We start from the raw sequence: 15,401 nt of genomic DNA, 5'->3' as shown, positions 1-15,401 counted from the left end.
ATGTTGGAGTTTTGATGGGACACCTAAAAGTAGGAATGGGTTTGTCTCTGACTCTTTTGCCTCCTCTCTGACATCTTTCCTCCTATTTGATTGCTTTGTCCAGTCTCTATATGATGGCTTTTGTCTTGTCTTATTTTTGTTTGGTCTTATCTTGTTTTGTCATGTTTGGCTGTTATCTCTTGAAGGCCTGTTCTTTTCTGAAAAGAAGCCAAGGGGGAGCAGATCTGAGGAAGAGGGGAGGTTTGTGGGCACTGGGAGGAGTGGAGAGTGAGGAAACTATGGTTGGGAACTATTGTATGAGAGAATGATCTATTTTCAGTAAAAAAGAAATAAAATATTCACTCAATAAAAATAAAAATAAATTGTTTAATAGTTATAAAACTCTAAAAGAGATATTAAGTATGTAGTATCTACCCAAGGGAAAGCTTAAAATTTCCTTCCACTAAAATATTAACAAGGAGCCAAAATTTATATGATTTGATGGCATATAATCATTTTCATATATAGCAGTGAGTTGCAGGCTGTGAATAATGGGCAGGAGGTAAGATTGTCTTTCCTGTGGAGACTGAATTTCGGGGACAAATCAATAGGAGGGTTTGGATGCTGCCTCCTGCAGGAAAATCCTCTTCTATTGGAGGTCTCAGACACAAGAAGAGCTGGAGGGTTGGTTGCCCAGAGCAAAGAGCAGCTGTAATGTACGAGACGGATAAAAGGTAATAACTTCCTCAGTTCCTTCAGGACAGACATCTTATCTGTTTGTTCCAGGCAAAGCTTACTTTCTAGCATTTATGTGACTCCCAAGAAATATTCCTGAAAAGCAGCCATTATGTTATTCTTTTTAAAGATACCTGTCTACTAATGATGACACATCTAAATTATATTTTCACTGATGTTTTTGAGATCACTAATAATTTAGCACCTATGTCTTAAAAATACATATTTGTAATCCATTGACCTTTGATATTTGGTTTAACTATTAATTTTAATTAAAGTATTTAGACTAGGTTTGAGCTTGTGATGCACACCCGTCATCTTAGCTACTCAGAGGCTGAGACAGAAGAACTGAATGTTAAAGGCTAGTCTGAACTATACTGTGAGTTCAAAGTTAATCTGTGAAACTTGGTGTGATCATTAATCAAGATTTTAAAAGACTGGGGATATAGCCCATTGTTAGAATATGTAACAAGCATTTGCAAAGCCCAGGGTTCAATGTTATTTTAATAATTAAATAAAAGCATGGGAGGCCTGCTACTTTTTGAAGGGAAATTAAGGAGGAGTGGACCTGGGGTAGGAGGGATATGGGGGTGAAGGAGTGGGAGGAGGGGTGGAGGGGGAACTGATGTTGAGATGTAACATATGAGAGAAGACAGAAAGGGTGACAATGAGAACCACTCCTTTGGCATTTTCACAGGGCACTGTTCCTTCAAGCTGTTTCCAACTTGTGATCTCACAAGAAGCTAACTCTCCAGAAAGACTTAGGAATGATCACAGAAACCAACAATTGGATGAGATGTTGGCAATCTGATGGATAAGTGGGTGGAATGTCTCGTGTGTGTGTGTGTGTATGTGTGTGTGTGTGTGTGTGTGTGTGTGTTTGCATGTGGATACACATCTGTATGATTAAAGATGGTGGGCAGCCTGCACACAATACCTCAGCCTACCTGCTTTTCCTTGGCCCAGAGGTCATAGATCTTCTCATGGGCCTCCCCACAGAACCTCCTCAGCTCCTCACAGGACTCTTGTAGTGAAATCTGCTCCCCCCTCAGCTTTCGGTTCTCCTCTCTCAAGATGCTCACTTTTTCCTTCAGATGAGTCCACTCACTCAGGAGCTGGCTGTGAAGGATGCTGAAGCACCACAAAGAACAAAGGTGAGCCCAATCCAGCCTCCATATCCCACTCCCACATCATCCATGCAAGGTTCCATGCCCAGACTAGAGTCCACTGTAGCCATGCATAAGCTAGTAGCTGGCAAAAGCCAGAGAAGAGCCAAATTCCAGAAAGACTCAGACTGTTTCTGAAAACCCTGAAACTGAAAGGGATCCATGTACTTCTGAGAGCAGGGTTTGCCTCCCCCAACATGTGCTTAACTGTTCATGGTATTGGGAAAACAACAGCAGGTAGAGGGTAAACATTCTTGATGGAGGACAGAAGATCCAATGGGAATATATTCCATCTATGGGTCCCATGGGAACCAGCTCTGTAAGCCCCTGCCAGAGCCCCAGAGACACACAAATGCCTGATACCCCATCATGGTGCTAATAGTTTTTCTATCTAGAGGCCTCTGAGGCTGGCCAGACAATGATGGGAGTGGCTCACAGACACTTCACTCTTAGCAAAACTGGTCCAAGAGGCCCAAGTCAAGAGTACAAGGCAGACTGCTTGCTATGGGGCACACAGGCTAGAACAAAAGGCCTCACTTTGGTTCAAAGACAAAAACATGCTAAAAGCAGTCATTCCCAAGTAATGGGGATGCAGTGAAGTCAGTTACTCACCTGCAGGAGAGAGTTTCCTGGGTCAACTCCTTGCACTTGTTCAAGGCCTCACTAATCTCTTTAGGGAATTTCTCCAGGTCCAACATCACTTTTTTATGCTCCATATTCAGCATCTCCAGCTCAAAATTCAGCCTGTGGTAGGGCATGGCCCAGGAACAAAGAACCCCATGAACACAGGACCCATATGAATTCAGGCAGTGCCCTCAACTACCCCAGCACAGTTGATGTCACATTATGGTACCTATGAAGTAGGACAATGTGGTGCTTATTAAACTCACTGTCCTGGCCTCAGACCAGCAGTCAGGTGGTGCTAAGAGAGTGAGCCAGGGCTGCATGAGTGCCACCACTGGGACTGGAGGAATTGATTAGCTCTCTAAGAAGTCCTCAGGAGTGTGTGTCACAAGTCTGGGCCCACCAGAAATCTATGATAATGTTGTTCGTGTCTTCAGAATGGGAATTTTTGATCCCAGGTTCCTATTGCTACATGGATGCTCAGATCACATAATCAGTATTTTCAGGGAGTAGACCCAACTTAAGGATACATTTATAAGTCTCCAGTGGATTCCAATGGGCTGCCAACATGAGCACACAGGCCAAGAACACTGTTGCTCACAGTGAGTTTCTGACATTGCCTGGAAACTTCCTGACACAGGAAGAACCACATGCCCTGCCAGAAACCTCCAACTACCAGGACTGTGTACTCATGCGGGCGAGCATGCACGTGCATACACAAACACACACACACACACACACACACACACACACACTGAGGGTGCCAAATAAATGTAGGGAGGTAGCATTGTCTCAGAGTATAAGGATCAAGACCAGAGAGGAGCAGTGATAAAGTTCAGCCTTCAAGCACACACTGAGATGGACCAAGTGGCACCTGGCCCCTCCTGCTGCTTCCAAAAGCCACCAGCACCCAAGCACCTGCTGGTCAGAACAAAGAATCACCATAAACTCACAGCACATAGCATCTCCCATAAGCCAACACCTGTCAAAGACTCTTGAAATGCATGTGAGAGCTCACACACTACTGCCCTTATCCCCAGGCTGTAATTCAGGCCACAAGCTCTGCTTTTCATTTGGAGGAAGCAGTGCAGCCTGTATCCCTATCTCACTCCCAACTAGGCTTCTGTTCTGCCTCTCAGATGCACTCAGAAAAATTAGCTTGGGCATGAGGATACCCTGAAGGCACAGCCTCCAATGACCTGAGGATTGCTGGGATTGACTCAGTAGGATCAAGATAGTCACCATAAAACTGGACATAATGACTACCTGTTGTTCAAATCATTGTTGGTGAAATTGGCCAGGATTATAGAGAGTTCATTCCTTTCATTGGTCATCATCTGTAGCTGAAGGGTCAGTTTATCCACCTTGTTCATCTGCTGTTCTTGCTCAGTGAGGGAGGTTGGAGTTGATGCCTTTCCAGCAGTCCCCGTATAAAGATAAACATAAGTGAATTTGTATGGTTGTATGGCACAGGGCCAGGAGAGATCATGTTGAGTCCCAAGAAGAGGCCTGAGAAAGAGGGAATGCATGGAACCCAGTGAAGACCCAAAGAGCAGGACAGCTGTCCTCAAGTTGGGGCTCATAAGCCATGAATCTGTCCCCAGTCACTATGGCTAGATATGTGCACCAGCCCCTACTGCAGCTCCACTGTCCCTGGAAGGCATATGTTACCCAGCCATACAGCTCTGGAAATATCAGCTCATATCTGATGTGAGACAGGAAAGTCCTGAAGTCCCTAGTGCTTAGCACCACCAATCCCTTTTCACCTGTGTCCAGGACTAAAAGTAACTGAATGTCTAAGACCTTGGTGCACGGATGGGGAGTTTCCCTCCTTGGTAGTAACATCAAATATCCATGGAACCTAAAGGAATCCACTGACAATGAACTGTAGGAACACCCTACCCTGACACCTCCTTAGTCTGTGACTCCTGCTGGCCTTCTTTGCCACTCAAAATGAAATTAAGGAACTCCCAGAACAGCAGCTGCAGCCTTGACAACTCCTGGCTCTCTGCCAGCTAACCATCAGAAATCCTTGACTCTGAGTCTACCCTTTCAGGAATCCAGAGAAGCAGCATAGACCTATCTCTTTTTAAGACCCCAGCTACTGAACCCTATTTTTGGAAGTTCCACCCCAAGCCTCACCTCCTCCTTAGAAAGCCAGGTCTCTCTGTCAATCAGTGTGCTCAATCTTGCCAACATGTCTTCTGGTGAACCCTATAAGCACTTAATGTATGCCCCTAGGACAGTTGGTGTTATCACAACCATGGTGAATTCACAGATCTTGTCAAGGGCTCTCCAGGAGACAATAGAATGTTCAGAGGAGGGACTGTTAGAGCCACTGCCAACTGTCATCACTTGTTTGATAACTATCTCTTCCTCAATTCACTAAAAAGCCAAGCTTCCCTTTCCAATAACCTTCCTTGAGACACAGGGGAAGGCCTTCAGCACCTTCAGCATCAAGAGATCTCTGATTCATTAGAAACTTTTCTCTAGTTCAACCTGTGGAGGTGAAGACTCTCTTTCCAAACACTCTCCAGGAATGGGCTCTTCCCTTCCTTAAGATCTCTAATTAATAAGATGAGAAGTAAAGGATACTAAGAAATCAGCTCAGGATGATGGGGGAGGAATATAAGTTCCATGAAGTGAATGAATATATCAGGAAAGATGAACAGGGATGTTACACTGTGGGTGAGTGGTGGGAGATTATGAGTGTCTTGTCAGACCAAAAATAAGTCACATAGGTAATGATGAAAATTTCTCCAAAACTTCAGCAGAATACAGTCCATCCATCATGATGTTAGCAAAGGTGTGACCACCTAGTGACAGGACAGGCTGGAGATACCTAAGGACTGCACATCCTCAGGTGAGCACTCAGACACCAAGAACAAACACTTGCAGGAAGAGTGATGGCCCATTCCTGCGCCCAAGGTAGAGAAAAGATGACTGGCTAGTGAGCGGGCAGGAACTCAGGAACCTTAGGGGTCACTGAAATGCAACAATGCTTGGTGCAAGTGGCTATGAGGTAAAATGTGAGAACCTCCAACTTTGGCCAAGGGACTTTACTCTGCCTGTTATAAGTATTACTCAACCAAACAATGTCCACTGAGGGTGAAGTTCAGTGCTGTAACTGAAGCCTCATTCTCCCTTCTATGCTTCCTTCCCACTCGGAGTGAAAGCAGAGGGCCCTGAGCAGAGCAGCTGCAGGCATGACCATTCCTGGCTCTCTGCCAAACTATCCACCAGAAATCCTCAACTCCAGGTCTGCTTTTTAGGAACTCAGAGAAGCATAATAGGTCCATTTCTTCCAAAATGCTCCAAGATCTTGAGTCCCATCTGAAAAACCCAGCTGAAGCCTTCCTCCTTCAGGAAGCTCCCCATCCCTTGTTCAGGACTCACTGTGCTTTCCCCGGAACCATTTATTCCTTGATGTGTGGCACTGAGAATGAAGGCCAGCTTCCTTCTGCCTCTCTCTAGTCTCGTTATGTTCTCCCTTCCGTCTCCCAAGGAGCCTGCTCAGTCTTGCCAACATGGCTGCAAGTGAAACCTTTAGGCAATGAACAGATGCCCCAATGGCAGTTGGTGTTACCACAACACTGGTGACATCACATAGAATGCCAGGGCTCTCCAGGATACAGTAGAATGTCCAGGGAGGAGTCGGCTGATGTCCATAGTACAGCTTTTATTTCCCTGATAACTACTTCACTCCAAACTAATCTGAAACCAAGGTGCCAGATCAGAAACCTCCCTGGGAGGTCACACAGAAACTTCTGTGGCACACGCTCCTTCCAAAGTCAGAGATCTAGCTCTCTGCTTCATTAGAAACTATCTATGGGGAGTTGAAGGCTCACTTTCAAAACACTGTACAGGAATGGCTCTTCCCCTGCTTCAGATCCATACTCAGTATGATGAGAAATAAATGATGCTAAGAAATTGGGTCAGGATGATGGGGAGTAGGAGCGATGAGTCCTCTGAAGTAAACATCATGGGGGAAGATCCTCAGACTTTTAGAGATTCCTGAGTTCAAAACAAAGAGAAGTCACATAGGTAGTAATAAACATTTTCCCTTGAGAGTAAACAGAGCTCACTCAAGCTATGAGGCTGTGAGTGAAGATGCGATTAGCTGGCACAACCATATCTAAATGGAATGGCAGAAGTTATAAAGCCAGCACAGCTGCTTGACAAAGATCCAGCAAAACGGAGGCACATCATGGCTGCCATGCCACCTTTGGTTTACATCTCCACCTGTTACATACTTGGGGCACTTTTAATATTTGTACAATTTGAGGATATTGGGTTGATGGAAAATTCCTTATGAATCATTTATGCCTTCTCCCAGGAATGCTGCTTCTGAGCTTACCCAGGAAAGTCTTGAACATACTGTTTCTGCCTTGCTTTTAGGGAGATAAGACTTTGCCTCGCAGATTCTCAAAATGTAGTCTTGAGACTATCAGTCCCTGGATGACAACCCTAACCCATCACTCTACAGAAAAGAGAGTCTCATTGGTCAGCTAGCTTTTTTCCTTCCTTTTACATCCTTCAGGTAACCAGGGGACAGCCTCCTCAAGCTCATTTAGAGTGGCACAGGATAAAGCTTAGTTTCACAACCCTCAAGTCTGACCTCAGAAGCCAAGAGAAAATTGGCACAGTTCACAAACACTCATGTGGATGGAGATGCCCAGGTCATCTGCCTGATCACTCTAGAACCTTGCTGATGCTGGAAGTGAGATGCAGGGACAGCACATAGCCACCATACTAAGCAAGCCATCTTCTCTAATATCATCCCGGGACATTCAAAGCTTGCAGGAAAGACCCAGGTTCTGTTTTTGTTCATTGCCTCTTAAAGCCCTTAATATTGTGAGGTATGTAAATGCATTATCTCTGCTTAGACATTTTCCTAGAAAAGAAAACTGATGTACCCAAAACATAATGACTTCTGATGTCTCTGGCTCTAACAGAGTTTTTTTCTAAGTGTGTACTCTTTAGTAAAATGCAACTTGTGTCTTCTATTGCTTAACATTTCCCTTCTTTGTATAGTACACACCATTGGGAATTTGGCTAAATCATCAGAGAATGGGCTAATGTAGCCATCATCCCTTTGCTTTAACATTATTGAGTGATGTGCCCTAACAACTACAGCCCTTTATGTTACCTTCACATTTATATTCTAAAAAGATTTCAGAGATCTTACTTACAGATATTCTAACAGATGGGTCCTTAAGGGATCTATGACTATTTACCATTAAGTCTGTGCAAATTCTTCATGCTTGATGCTTGCAGCCCTTGCCTTGGGCTGAACTTAGGACACACTTCCAGGAATAGAATTGTCTCAAAGAACTTAAAATAAAAATATGAATATAAAACTAAATTAACACAATATTTAAAATAAAAATGTTAGCCTTGTATTAATGATGGTACATAGACATCAGCATCTTTCCACATAGGTAGGAACCAGAAATACCTGGAAAGTGCATGTGCACAAAATGTACATGTTAATTTATCAAGTAGTTACTGAATGCACTGCTCCCATTAGAAATGGTAACCTCATCCAGGAAAGGCACAAAGCTACACAGAGAAACCCTGTCTCGAAAGACCAAAAAAATAAATAAATAAATAAAAAGAAATGGTAACCTCTGCTGATGTACAAAGCAACAAATACTGACCTTGGAATATTCTGCAAGTTGTAATTCAAAGTATGAATTACAGGGACCTACTACTCAGATGCATTAATACAAATTTCACTGTATGATTGCTCTTGTAGAGTACCCAGGTTGCAGTCCATCACTAAAGGTAGTTCACAGCCCTCTCTAACTCTAGTTCCAGAAGACATTTTGCCCTCTTCCAACCTCTTTGGGCAGTGCAATGATGTGCTGCAGAGACATACATTCAGGCAAAACACCCATACACATAAAATGAAAATGAAGGGAGATTTTTAGTGTCCTGGATCTTAGATCCTTACTGAAACATTCACAAACTATTCTCATGTGTAGGTTCATGTGTTATGCAGTTTCTGGTAACATTCTTATTGTTGATGATGTTTGAGACAGGGTCTCTGTATGTAGTCCTGAAACTCATCATGTAGCCTGTGCTGGCCTACAGACATCCAAATGCCTCTGCATCCATTCTGTTGGGATTACAAGTGTACATCACTATGCCCCACCTTTTTTTGGGTAACTTCTTTTTATTGTTTTCGTTTTGTCTTTTGAGACAGGATCTCACTCTACAGCCAAGACTATCCTAAATTGCACTCTGCAGACTAGGATGACTTTGAACTCACAGAGGTCTACCTGTCTATGCTTTCTGAGTCCTGGAATTTAAGGCACAAATTAGCATGTATGGCATGATTTTTGATGTGTTTTTAATATATGGAGGAGAAAGAATACATTCATAGGAAAGAATTTCAGTACTATGGACTTAATGTAGTTAAACCTTCTATTTTCATATGAACTGTTATGTAGATTCCAGTTCCCAATTCAGACTCTCAGAGTGACAGGGAAGTAATCCCTCATTTCCACAAGTATCCCAGAGATTCCTGTACATTAACCTAAGTTCAGACTTGGTTTTCTATCTTACCAGGTGGAATAGAAGTATATTTTATATTCTTCTGCTTTGATTGTGTTCAGCCCTTATCAGGCAGTTTGTTCAGTATACTCAAGAAGTAGTGATGTTCAGGAGGAGGTCATGTTTCTCACAGAGACACTTCTGTGTGGACTCTGTGAGCATGGCTGCTGCTGGGAACCTCAACTTCCTCTAATACTGAAATGACAGAGCCTTAAACACTTAGGAAGTGAATTCAAAAACAAATGAGGAGCAAAAGCTTGGGCTTGAACTCTAGACTGTCAGGATGCTGGTGAAATGAAAAGCCCCACATCCTTCCTTGTTCATAGACAGAGACAGGAACTCAACAAAAATGTAAACTTGCTTTGTGAGACATCAAGTAATTAATGAAAATCACAGTGTACCAGAGGATGCACCCAAACCTCCTCACCTCTCTAGGCATAGAAACTGCTCTATGATTAGAAGAAATATCCTGGGTGAACAAACTCTGGACTCTCCAGTCCCTTCTGTGTGGACTAAAGAAGTGGGAACTTGCCGAGTGTGGGTGGTGATTGAACCCCGAGCTTCCTACATGGTAGGAATCATTCTGCCAACTGAGTCATGTCCACAGCTATTGTCTTTTCCCCCTTTGCCTTTTCTTTTCTTTTTCTTTTTTTGATTTTTTTTGAGACAGAGTTTCTCTGTGTAACAGCTATGGCTGTTCTGGAACTTGCTTTGCAGACCAAGCTAACCTCGAACTTACAGAAATCCACCTGCCTCTGCTTCCTACATGCTGGGATTAATGGCATGCACCACCACTGCCTGACTGCTTTTTCTTTTTTCAACAGTTAATCTCAATGTGTATCTCACAGAGGCATGCAATCTATCTCGTTTTGGTCTCTTAAGTGCAGAATGTGGGGAACCACACTCAACCTGAGGGATTTTTCTCCTGGGGGTTGCACTGTTCAAGTTACCTCTGCCAGCAGTTCATTACAGCATCCTCACAGGTATATTGCCTATCTGCTGAGGCACCTCCGAGGAAGTTTTCAACAGCTAGGCATGTGGCTTCTCTGAGTGTACCCCCAACCCAATTCCAACATTGTAACCAGCCCTGCAGGATCTTCCCGGGTGTGTTTCCATGCTCCTGTATTTGAGGCAGGAGATCCTCCCTCCTTCCCATTCAAATGATGTCATTTCCCAGTAGTATTTTACTTCTCAATATGATGAAAAGGGGGTTTTTAATGAAGGAATGAGACATTCCTGTGCAGTGTTTGGAAAACAAGCACTTGGTTCCCCACATATGAAATACTTCCAAGAGGCCTACTTTGTTCCTGGTGTACTGAATGTCCCAAGCTGATACCAGAAATAAAATGACTGAGGAGAGCATTCTGGGTATTACTCCCAATGGCAGTAATAGGGTTGAGAGAGGATCTCAGCTGCAAAAACCCTTGAATCTTTCAAGAACAGCAAGGGCAAAAAGAAGGTGGCAGCCATCAGAAATGGAAAGAAATGAACAGAAAACAGGGGTAAGACTAAAGAAAAAGAAGCCTATGAGCAGCCAGAGAAGGGGACCTAAAACTCTGGGTATCATAAGAGTTCAAATGCATGATCATGTCTCCTAGAGCAAGAGTCTTATAACCCAGGATGAAATCAGTAACACTGAGTATGGGCACGTGTGTATGATAAATCCCATAAAATTCCTGATCCATTGGGCCTCAGGAGAAATATAACACTAGAAGAAACCACTTGTCATTGTCCTTGCCTAGTCACTGTCCCTACCGATGCTCCCCAACAGGTAAAATAGCAGAAGTTGCCAAAGAACAGCATTTGAAGAGTTTCTCCTTGTCTACCTATGGTTTTGGTCTGTTATAGAAAATGGGTCCTTGGCCATCTGAACCTTCATAGAACCATGATTTACTCCACTTTTTAGAATCCTGTACATTACCTTCCAATAAAGAGAATCATCATTACAGTACTCATCAGGTGGATGATCCAAGATAGGAAACTTCAAATTTAGACCTGTGAGGATATAGGAAACACAAATTGCATAATGAAGAGGGAATGCTACTTCTTTACTAAGTAGTTAAATCACTGTGATGAAAACATTTCTTTTAGCTGATGCCATTAACTGACACATGCTTAGCATGTCTTGGCATTGACCAATGAGAGTGTGTATATAATCATCTCTTGTGCTGAGAAAATGGAGTAATGGGGGACAGGTAAGGGTTCCATCAACTCAAGATACTTCTTCCCTTGCTTCTTAGTTCTGGGTTTGCAGATGTGCCTACCGAGATTGATAGGATTGGTGTAAGCATTGGGAAACCGTCCTACCCAATAAGACAACACCACTTTTATTTCTCCAGAAACAGAAGACAAACAAACTAGGAGAAAGGGATATGAAAATTTGCCACTTTTCTCCCATTAGTTCCCTCCTCCCTCTCTATTTACAACAATTTTGAGCCTGGAGTGATTTTCCATCTAAGTCAAACTGTCAACATCTTTATGACATGAGTACAAACACTAGCCTCACACCACAGTGCTATCTTCTTCTCACAGGCACAGCAGATCCAAACCACCACTAGCACAAAGCCAATGGTTCTACCAAACTAACAGATGGACCTGGGAAAATTAAATGATAGATCCTTTAAAATAAAGTAGAAATTCACACCTTTTATGAGGGAAGGATTGAGAGTTTCATATCCACAAAGTTAAGGGGCAGATTCTGTTTTGGCTATGGTTAAAAACTATTATCTCCTAGCAAAGGTGATTTTCCCATGATTTTAAACAGTATTTGTTTATTCAGTCATTTTAAAAATAAACATTCATATGATGAATATATGGAAATCTACTGATGGGTACTTTAAAAACAATGTATTTATTTAGAGAGAAGGGGAAGATGATGATAGATAGATAGATAGATAGATAGATAGATAGATAGATAGATAGACAGACAGGTGACAAACAATACATGCCATACTATTCTGTCATTCTGCTCATGTGGAGACAAAGGAACAAACTGGGAGGAGGAAATTCTCTCCTTCCACCTACCTTGTCATCTCAGTGTCCCTTCCCTGGTACTTTTCATGATCAACTTGAGGATTTGTCTTAGAGGGGTTTTTATGGTTCTGAAATTTAGAAAACAATATATATCAAAGTGCACTGTGAATGATTTGTGCAGACATTTGTTTCAAATGATGGATGCTCTTAATTAAAGCTAACCCTGGGGGTAAGATTCTTGATGGAAGGACTGTTATCAGTCTAGCTGGAAGAAACTGCTTGCCCAGAGTAATAGACAGGAAAAGGCAAAAGTGAAGTTACTCTGCCATGCAGGTGAGTGAGTTCTTAATGAAAACCACCACTGAATACTAAAAATCACCAAGCAAGATTCCAGGGTGAGTTAATGAAATGGCATGTTCCTTCTTGGCATTGTGCCTCTGAGAATCTATCTTGTGTTTCTTGTGCATTTTTCTGTTGTAAAACTATGGGTTACTAGTGCTATGTATGGCCCTGTGGACAGTCCAGGTTCTAGCATTTAATCAGTTATAGTAGTGTTCACACATATCTAAATATAATATTACAAGTGTCAAAATAAAATTTCTAAGGTGCTTCAGAAGTTAACCTTCTAAATCCTAAAGTCTCAAAGACTTAATGAAAAACATTCCAATTAGATGAATTAACGTATACATTTCAGTCTCTCAATCCTTTTTAAACAACAATTACTGAAAAGATGATGCAAAATAATGTGCACAGAACAGGATATACTAATGTTCATGTTTAAATTCATAATCACTCTAAATGTTGTATTTCAGGACCTATATGAATGCAACTACTCACTCGGAAATTATACCCAGACATTTGGCTTTATTTCATATTTGATGGTGCTCAGAATATGCTATCTCAAAACATGGTGACTAGTCATAGGAAGAATTTGAGCCAAAGAATGAATGTGAGGAAGGACTCTGCTTTTACCCTGAAGCTGCTCATAAAACCTAGAAAGGGCTTCTTGACATTTCCTGAAACAGGTCAGAAGCACCACATGTCCCTCCATGGAGGAAAGAAAGGAGCAGCCTCATAGCTACAGACTGATGAAGGCATACACAGGGGACATGGGCCAAAAGCCCTCACTATTTGCCATTCACTTGCTTGGCTTATAATGGTATTATTTTGTCACACACTCTATAACATTCCACTTGCCATCAACTCCAGTATAAAATCTCAGGTCTCAGCACTTGTCGAGGGCTTTCCTTTCTTGGGAAGGATCTGGTGTTGTGAAAGTTTGTACTAGGTAAGTCTCCATGCCTTTCTCCTCTCTGTCTCTGCTTTGTTATGGAGTCCCCAACAAGGGACTAAATGTGGGTAGAAGGAAAAAGTATTTTTCCTCCTGCATTTACTATTTTTCTTCCAAAACTCTTATTTGTCAACCAAAGGATAACACTCTCATTTTTTAAAATAAGTTCTCTCTTCTTCAAAAAACGTCTTCTATTAGAGCCAACAAATAAAACTGTTTTATTCTCCCTTCTAAGGATACCTTGGAGGAATGGCAATTTGAATGGAACAGGCCCTCATCAGCTCATATGGAGTGGCATTATTAGGAGGTGGGGCTTTGTTGGAGTAAGTGTGGCCTTGTTGGAGGTTGTATGTCACTGTGGGGAGGGCTTTGAGGCCTCTTATGCTAAAGGCACTCCTGGTGTTTCAGAGCACTTTTGTTGCCTGTGAGGTCCAGATGTAGCTCCTTCTCCACTCCCAGCTCCTTCTCAATGTCCTGCCATGTCCTGCATGCCTCCATGTCCTGCCATGATGACAATGGACTAAACCTCTGAAACTGTAAGCCACAGCTGATTAAAGGTTTTCCTTTATAAAAGTTGCTGTGGTTATGGTGTCTCTTCACAATAATACAAACCCTAACTAAGACAGAAGGTATCCAAAAATAATTGCAGAGCCCACAGGGAATAAATAAACAGTAATTGATTCTTCTTAAGATTAATTAAATGATTCAATGCCAGCCTGGTCTACAGAGTGAGTTCTAGGATAGACTCCAAAGTTATACAAATAAATCTTGTCTTAAAAAAAAAACAACAAAACAAAACAAAACTTAAGTAAAGAAGTCACACAACTTCCTAATTGTTCATGTTTCAGTTAGGTTCCAGGGTACTTCACAGTCAAATATTTATTCACCAAAGAAAGATAATGAAATGCCACTTAAGATTACCTTTTCCTGCATATGATGTAAACATTTGTGGAAATGCTCAATAATAATCACAGGCATTATGAAATTCTTCCTAAGGAAGGTAAAAAGAAGATAGTTAAAAGCATAAGTGAATGAACTGAGCCAGGCTGACCATCTGTGTCTGCAGAAAAAAATCTTTTAGTCCAAAGTAAAAAATCTGAATTGTGGTGACAGTGACTGTCTCACACTTTTCTTTGAAAAGATAAAGGGATCCTGCCCAGAGCTTCCATCTGGACCAGAGGTGAGTGTCTGGGATCATACCCAGGGAGGCCTGCCCCTAGGTCCCATCCCTGGGCCCAACCATTCCTGGGGGAAGACCTGCCCAACTGGGCCCTAGTTGATGGCCAGCAGGCAGGGCTCCCCTGGGAAGGTTCCCCTTCTCTAAGACTCCTCAGTGGACCCTGCAATCTACATGCACTGCCCCCACACCCATCCACCAGAGACCCTAACCATTTCCTGAGACTTAGAGACCAGCCCCCAGGTCCCATCTGGTCCAGAGCTCCCATGTGGCCCAGAGAGCTCCTATCTGGCCTAGAGAGCTCCCATCTGGCCAAGAGAGCTCCCATCTGACCCAGAGAGCTCCCATTTGGCCCAGAGAGCTCTCATCACGCCCAGAGAGCTCTCATCTAGCCCAGGGAGCTCCCATCTGGCCCAGAGGAAGAGAGAGCTCTCATTGGAAAAAGAGTTGTCATTGGACCAAGAGTAATATCAGGAGACAGGGAATCTGTCAGCCCTGATTAGACCAAGAGTGGCTTTCTGAGAAGTAGAATCCACCACCTCTCATTGGACCAAGACTGTAGCTGGAGTTTTCTCTCTGGGTTCTGCCAAGCCCTGGCAGTCCGACAGCCCACTTATAAAATAAACACACAGACACTTACATTATTTACAAACTGTATGGCCATGGCAGGCTGCTTGCTAACTGTTCTTATATCTTAAATTAACCCATTTCTATAAATCTATACCTTGCCACGTGGCTTGTTGCTTACCGGCATCTTCACATGCTGCTTGTGCTGGCAGCAGCTGGAAGTGTCCTCCTTTTTTTCCTGTTCCCTTAATTCTATTTTCTGTTAGTGTCACTTATACTTCCTGTCTGGCCACTGGCCAATCAGTGTTTTATTTATTAACATATTTACCAC

At 42.7% G+C, this 15,401-nt stretch overlaps 1 protein-coding gene and 1 long non-coding RNA gene across 2 annotated transcripts; both read right to left on the bottom strand.

The window, feature by feature from the left end:
* Positions 1-1,578: 1,578 nt before the first annotated feature.
* LOC131901882 (disks large homolog 5-like) lies at positions 1,579-3,925 on the bottom strand. The gene is made up of 3 exons (XM_059252946.1): positions 3,771-3,925; positions 2,493-2,624; positions 1,579-1,845 (listed from the first exon to the last, which is right to left on the bottom strand). Exons 1-3 carry the CDS (start codon positions 3,875-3,877, stop codon positions 1,653-1,655), a joined length of 432 nt encoding a protein of 143 aa, XP_059108929.1. The 5' UTR covers positions 3,878-3,925; the 3' UTR covers positions 1,579-1,652.
* Positions 3,926-10,857: 6,932 nt separating this feature from the next.
* On the bottom strand, positions 10,858-14,563 carry LOC131901884 (uncharacterized). Its single transcript, XR_009376928.1, has 3 exons — positions 14,248-14,563; positions 12,087-12,163; positions 10,858-11,057 (listed from the first exon to the last, which is right to left on the bottom strand). It is a non-coding gene; the product is annotated as an uncharacterized LOC131901884 (long non-coding RNA).
* Positions 14,564-15,401: the final 838 nt, after the last annotated feature.

This window comes from Peromyscus eremicus, unplaced genomic scaffold (genome assembly GCF_949786415.1).
Source record: "Peromyscus eremicus unplaced genomic scaffold, PerEre_H2_v1 PerEre#2#unplaced_586, whole genome shotgun sequence".
In the NCBI taxonomy this organism is placed as follows: Eukaryota; Metazoa; Chordata; class Mammalia; order Rodentia; family Cricetidae; genus Peromyscus; species Peromyscus eremicus.
The sequence above is the reverse complement of the archived record's forward strand: the minus strand, read 5'-3'. Positions and strand labels throughout refer to the sequence as shown.